Here is a 7,500-nt window from a genome sequence, read left to right as displayed (position 1 = left end):
AAATTAATCCAAGCTAACGTGCAAAAAATGAAAAAAACTCACCGTTCGGAAGCAGAGATACCGGAATTCTGGAATATTGGGACCACTTCGAAAGGTGTTCCCAAATTTCCAAGTTTTTTTCCCGAATATATCTGTCTGAATGATGTAATAGCGCGCGCGCGCGCGTAGCAAATATGGTAACCCATCGATGATTTTGGTTTTATAGCCATGACGTCATCGACCGTCCGTACTTACGTACGTCCACGACTCCATGTATGCCCATGTGACCAGTATCATGCTAGTTTACAGCATACATCTTTGATATTTGACATCCACATTTTGATCAATTGATACCTGTGTAAACAAGGTATCCGCTGATCAGTATCACGTGACAATATCGCGCGCTCAAGCTTAGAGCTCACGGAGGTCAGATGTTTTTTTTTTTGACCGCTGACCAGGTGCTGGTTTTCGATTGGATTGCAGGCTCAACCCGTGGTTAACTCACGTAAGCATAAGCGAGGCTTCATTTTTCGCGCGCTTTCTGTGGCCATACTACGTCAACTGTAGTTCTTACACAGTCAACGCTTTTCGTGTTATGGTGGAAAACGGTTTGGAAAATGTTTTCTTTCTGCATTTTTGGCTGGTTTCAATCCAGGCGACATATCATGATAGCTGTGGTCCACACTGACGGCTACGCAGTTATTCAAGTCAAGCATCAGAGGGACTTAAACTTAAAGTTGAGTGTTTATTTTTAATTTGCTTAGAGCAGTTTTTGTTCTCTGTATTACAATTTTTGGCATATCTTTGGAAGCTCTGATAAGGTTGCATGATGATGCCTAGATGACCTATGACTAGAACAGAAACGAAAGGAGAGCGAAAGAGGACGACAACGACAAAACAGAATACCAGTAATAGCTCATACTTAGTGGAAGAAGTTACTCCACAAATTCTTTCCTTGGGCACTCTAATGTTTGTTATTTTCAAAACGTGGTTTACTTGGGTTTTCCTTTGTTCAGGAATGAAAATGAACTGGAATTAAATAACAATTATCTGTACTCTTTTGGACATAACGAAAAAGTTGATTTGTTCGTTTGTTTTGATCTAAAGTGCGAGCGAACAAGTGCTTTTTAATTGGTTTGCCCACCTGGTTTTCGATGTGCCTCGACAGTGACAAGAAAATTTTGCCCTTGTATTATAAACACGTAATCGCAATGAGTTGTCGTAGAATTAGGGGGAAATTTCACTAGCTTGTGTTTTCAAACGTTTGTGTAAAACACCGAAACGTTTTTAAGTGTTGGAGCGGATCTCATCTCACCAGACCTCAGCGAAAACGGTGAATGAAAATCACATCAATACTCCCCGATGAATATGCGATAAACGGGGAGATTGCCCCCCCCCCCCTCCCCCAATTCGTATTCCCATTGGAATCCCCCCTCAGCATCCAGTTTGATCAGTTCAACTCGATAAGCCAAGAAAATGATATACATTATGGGATTGTTTTTCTTAACTGCTGAATTATAGCTAATTAGGGCGCCGACCAGACCCTGTGTCTTTAAAGCCAAACATCACCAGATGCTTAAAATGTTGCTACACTATGTAGCTAATGCACTTGTATTAGCTAGTAACAATATTTGAGCCTTTCTTGTAATTAAAGTTAAAATGAATAAGAACATCTTTTCTCTACGTGGGTATCCTGTGGTACATACTGAAAATATTAAGATGCTTACTGTAATCTTTGCGGACTTTTGGTACATTACTAAGTTGACCACTGTCTAACATTTGGCAGTAACAGAATTCTGTTGCAAATTGGTTTGACTTCAAAGCGCAAAGTTCGATGAAATGAAAGACCCTGATAGACTCTAAGAACCAATCAAATTGAAGATTCCAATGCGTTCACGTGGTCAGAATTGGAATCTATTTTTGGCCGCTGTTTCGCTTTCCAACGGATTGAATATTCTTACAGTAGGTTAGTCGGCGAATTGTGATTTATTTCGCAAAATTACGAAGACGAGAGACCGGCGATTAGATTAGATAATTCATCATTTGAATTTTAGCCCAATTTTGATCTTCCCGGAGTTGCACCAAAATAACGCTTGGAATTCCCGCGTTACTATGATACGGGCCTGTTGTAGATGAGCTGAACTAGTGCTTCGAGAACGACTCCAATCGCCTTGTTGTTTATACAAAAGTAGGAACTCTACAACAGCCGTGCAGAAATTTGGTCATGACGTAGCGTCGCTTAACGGGACAGTCAAGTCACCACTGAATTGAGCTTGTGTTCTCTCGCTTGGCTGGAGGACTCGGCGTTTTCATTGACTGGTGGCGTAATCGTTCAAAATACAGGAATTAAACTTTTATTATCTTCTGCGGAACATGGCTCTGGTAACCTGGGCTTGGCTTTTAGTGAGATAGCAAAGTTATGTTTATTTAACCTGCGAAATGGAAGAAGACGAACAAGATGTTTACGTGGCTCAACTTCACGAGGTATTCAACAGTTGTGACCATACTGAAAAGGGTTTCCTCAACAGAGGCGAGCTTATAGAACTGTGCAAGAAACTTCAACTCGATGATCAAGTTCCGCAACTTCTGCAACAATTGTTGGGGAACGCTGAAGACGACGGACAGGTTTGTGGAGAGTATTTTGAAAGACAGGTTCCTATAAGAAAAGCTCTGAAACCTTGGTAACGTAACCAATTTCGAGATCCTACCTGTTTCTTTAATATGTAATCGTCGGTTTTGGAACAAATCCTTGTTCAGTGGTTTCAGAGCTTAACTACATGCCAGCCTTTAGTATTCAGCCTTATATTGTAGCCTAGCTTCTATAGCATGTTACTGTTTTATCGTCACGCGATACTTAAGCTTCGTTTGGTATTGCTTGGGTATCAGTATGAATGACTGTGTTCTTCGAACGTTTGTTTGTAAATCGTGATATTCGATACCGTCGCTTTGTCAACGTACCTGAACGCACAGCAAGCTTAGTGTTTTAAAAACCGATCGTTTTGTGTGTGAATAAAGCTTCCTTGCTGATCGCTCTATGATTTCGTAAGTTCTGTTATGGCATACTTCCTCTCATTAACGTAAAAATGAAACGCAAATGTCTTAACGATACTATTATAAGTCCGAGAGCGTTGGCATGTAATTGTTATCACCGAAGTAAGGCTTTTGTGATCATGAATAGCCTGAACAACGTTTCGTAATTCACACTTGGTGACGATTTGAAATCTGAGATCGCCAGTCTGACAAATTAAGGCTAATGAAGGCTCATGAAAGTTTTTTCAAACAGTGCCTGAACGTTTTCTACACAAAACCTGAAGAACTTTCAACTCATAGGTGAATTTCAGGGTCAACAAACCCGCTTGATAATATCTTTATTACCATTCTTTTAGGAAATTATAATGATTTTAATTAGAGTTATTGCGTTGTTTTGATTGTGTAGCTTTTAGTATTAGACTTGAATGTCTAAATAAGCCTCATGATCTTAAATACTTTACTCAGCCTTTGAAAAAAACCGTGAACTTTGTGAAATGACAATGTTTTGTCGTCAATGAAACTGTTAAATTGCATATATTTTAAGAGTTTTTTGTGAGTGAAATAACAAAATCATTGAAGTATCTCAGCTATTGGTGTTAAATTAATTTTCCTAATGAGCATAATGCTATTTGTTACTTTGGTCAGCATAAATTTCTCATGATACAAATACGTATTGTTGTTGAGCAATTGCTGGCGCTTGACAATAATTGTTTTGCTCAGAATTTACAAATTTCGCATATACACTGTAGATAAGCAACTGTAGATATCTGTGTTTGTTCAAATGATTTTGTTTTATTCAATCAGATAGTTCCATGTACATTTAGTTGTATGGGACTCTGAGGATATGTGGATGAGAGTCACAGTTACAATAAGGAGACAACATTAAGCACACTGTTATGACAAATTAATTATTGCTGTCAATGCCACCACACCAAGCACTGATAATTATTTTTTGCAGTATACAGGTGACTGCATGTATGATATATATCTCAATGGCGAATCAACGTTACATATTCCTTAAGCTTAATGGTTGCTTGTACAAACTCACATAATGACCAGTTTCCCTGTTCCAGTCTGCTTGATAACTTGATATTGGTAGAACACTACACCTGCAGTGTTGCAAAAAGGCACACCTCAAATCCTTTTCAAGCCTAATCAGTTTTTATGTTTGCTTTCTCTAATTCTCAAGTATTATACGTAACTGTGATGTTCTAAAATCTTAACTCTTGATGTACATATGAATACAGTACATAGGTACTGTGACAGTACTTGCTTGCATATGCTGAACTGTCAGACCCTTCTCTACCGACAAACTGTGTTTAGAAAGAGACAACTGGTTGTCTCAAACCAGATAATACAAAGTAGTTCATCCTGATCAAACCATTCTTGTCATTTATTTTCTTTGCAACCTGTCCTGACCTGCAATTCACAATTCACTCTTTCACAGTCTCTTCAGTTGGGTGTCTTTATGTTAAGGGAACTTCCACTAAAACGAGTTCAATTGGTCAATTTTTTTTGAAAAAAATTCAAAGAAAGATTTGGTGTTTGAAATAAATGAAGTTTATAATTCCTTAAATTTGTTTTATATTTCTTGGTTGCAACCATCTTGAGCAATTGTGATCATGTGCTGCAGTTGCTGTATTGTTATTAAACAAAAGTTCTACATGTAGTTGTGTCTTATGAATAGAGCAACCTCAAAGCCTCCTGGATTCATGGGAATTTTTAAATAAATAACTTAAAAGATGTTTTGAAAAATTTCAAGCAAATTATAATTGCATATTTTGATTCCAAACATAATTCCCTCTTGTTTAAGGTGATTCCATTGTTTTGCACCGTGCATCTCATACTGCGCATAACATTGCGACTTCGAAGATCGCAGCTTTTCTTGCTGGCCGTCTGTAGAAATACAACAAAGGCTGCTTTTGTTGTTCAAAATCTTTTAAGCACAATCATATTAATTATTATAACTTTTCATGCGCAGAAACGAGCACGGTGACCCCACCCCCCTTTTAATGGTTTTATTTAACAGGGTACTCATAATAGGTACACAGAAAACGTAATTATTTTACACAAGAGCGTATTTGCAGCAAAACACTTATTTGTAGACAGTCATGTGCAGGTCACGTGGTGGGCTCTCGGCCATTGAAAAGGAACGAAAAAATCCATCGAATGATAATAAAACTTATTAGCTAGTGCCTGTACAGAACAAAGGAGAAAACTCCAAGTTGTTTCTCCTAGACTTGTAATGTCTGTAGGACGTGGTGTCACAGACTGAGCACTTGGACTTTTAATGGCTGTCATTATGTATAAAAAATGTACCAAATGTGGATCTCTTGTGTGGTGGTCTTCCTTTTGTGGATTGGATGTGTCTTTGCTCTGGGATTCCAATATTTCATGAGTGCCCAGAGGGGGCAAACTGGCAAAGTTTACTTAAAATATCATGCAGTCACGTAATGTTACCTCTTTTGCACATAATTGTGAACTTTGCAGAAATAAACTGCAGCATATTATAATTAATAAAAGCTACAGTGTGGACTTTTTTCAAAACTGGACTACTGTTATTACTAGTATATGTGTCCTTTTTTATTAGTCAGAAGATTAGGCAAGTTGAAGACAGTATGACCTCATATTTATAAATTGGATGCTTCAGGATCAGAGAAGGCACTCTTTGGGATATAATTACGTGTCGTGAATAACAAAGGCACATCAGACGCACATGTTTATGCGTATATACGCATATAAATATACGCGTATGTGCGTATAACTATACGCGTATGTGCGTATAACCATACGCGTATGTGCGTATAACCATACGCGTATGTGCGTATAACTATACGCATATGTGCGTATAATCATACGCGTATATGCGTATAAAACGCGTCTGCGCAGTTAACGTATATCTGAGCGGTACTGTACATGTATTTTGTGGATTTTATACTTACCACCTGAGCAAATGCACTTCATATTTTTCATTAAAAATCATATCGACTTGAAAGGCACTAAAATGAATACTGCACTGTATAAAATTACAAATTATGTTCCATAGATGCCATGTTCTTTCCCCATTTTTTGCATGAAAATATCAGATTAGCCCAGTGCTTCTTTGAAATGATGTTGTACATGTACTTCCAGTTAATGCACATTGCCTTTTTGGGTGTACACAGTACATGTACATGTATATTATATTTTCGCAGTTTTTCTGTTCATAATTTGCAATGTTCACTGGACATTGGAAAAAGCAAAAAACTTCTTCTCGCCCTGGTCATTTTGTATAAATGTTATAAGGAGCAGTTGGCCTGCCCTCAGAGATCCCAATGTGAGCTGTCTGGATCTAATCATAAACATGCAATTTATCCTGCCCTGTTTGCCACTATTAAAAATTTTCCTTATAAGTACAAATGTACAGTCTTCGTGTAAATGTGTTTCCTCGAAAATGGGGCAAGGTTTCCTCATCACATCGATTGTTGTTCTAGAAATCATTAGATACAGTTGCAAAGTATTTTGAATCATGAATGTTTACAAACAGTACACGTTAAAAAAACATTTATCCCAGTAAACCAGGCTAAAATTTCCATGTTATTAAACACTTTAGGCTGTGTACCAGGTCAGCCTATAACAACATGTACACATATCTGTTTAACAGGCCCAGTAATAGCTTGGAAACGGAACCATTCATCTGTAACCTAGCACATCAACAAAAACATAAAAAAGCTTCTCTCAAAGTTTTCTGGTTTTCTTTTTTCTTTGTGGGTTAATTATCAAGGGTAGACTGAGTGGATGCTAAAGGAATAATTTCTTGGGCAAAAAAAGTTTGTCACTTTTGAGATTCAGGCCAATTGGGTTTCAAGGGAATAGTAAGAGCAGAGCATTTTATATATGTAACAGGTGCTCTACATGTATGTGTGCAGCTTAACATGTATCATGACTTAGCTTGTAGAAGTCTGGGGGTTGGCACCACTCAGTCAAACGGAAATTCTTTTGATACATATCAGAGTTTGCAATTTCATGAAAATTTTGAATCCATGATTAAAATACACTGTGGTTGTTTTTTAAAAGTTTTTGTTGCTAAATGCATACATAGAAACCGGTTGATTAAAAAGTCTTGCAGTTGATCTTATCAATAATAAAATGGTGGCCAGCTGTTGGGTACCTGTCTCCTGACATAATTTCAAGGCCCATTCTTTTTGTCTTGTTTGTGACAAAGGAAAAAATCTTTTAAGGGTCCTCAATTTAAAGAGCGACTTCTTTAGCTTTACTAGTGAGACTCAATTTGTTCTTGATTTCTTTAAATACTTGTTTATTATGAAAGAAGTGGTTTGTGATTATCTCACAAAGAGAATCACCATTGATGGGAGGAGGCTTGATGTAAGTTTGCTTAGCAGAAAGTCTAATGCCTTAAATGACCATTTTTGTTCTAGACAGTTACAACTGGCTGTTAAATTGCTTCAAAACTTTTTTTCAAACTGCTTCTTTGGTTGTGTTAACATTTAA

The 7,500-nt window shown here is 37.4% G+C and overlaps 1 protein-coding gene across 2 annotated transcripts in view; it reads left to right on the top strand.

Moving 5' to 3' along the window:
* Positions 1 to 1,913: 1,913 nt before the first annotated feature.
* LOC138038976 (ninein-like protein) overlaps positions 1,914 to 7,500 on the top strand; it is a 43,494-nt gene continuing 37,907 nt past the window's right edge. For both annotated transcript variants that reach the window (XM_068885099.1, XM_068885098.1), the window contains exon 1: positions 1,914 to 2,604. In XM_068885099.1, coding sequence (XP_068741200.1) covers positions 2,419 to 2,604 — 186 coding nt within the window. In that variant the 5' untranslated portion in view covers positions 1,914 to 2,418. The remainder of the gene's footprint in view (positions 2,605 to 7,500) is intronic.

The sequence above is a fragment of the Montipora capricornis genome, chromosome 2 (genome assembly GCF_036669925.1).
Source record: "Montipora capricornis isolate CH-2021 chromosome 2, ASM3666992v2, whole genome shotgun sequence".
NCBI lineage: Eukaryota > Metazoa > Cnidaria > Anthozoa > Scleractinia > Acroporidae > Montipora > Montipora capricornis.
Note: the sequence above shows the minus strand (reverse complement) of the source record. Positions and strands in the feature narration are given on the sequence as shown.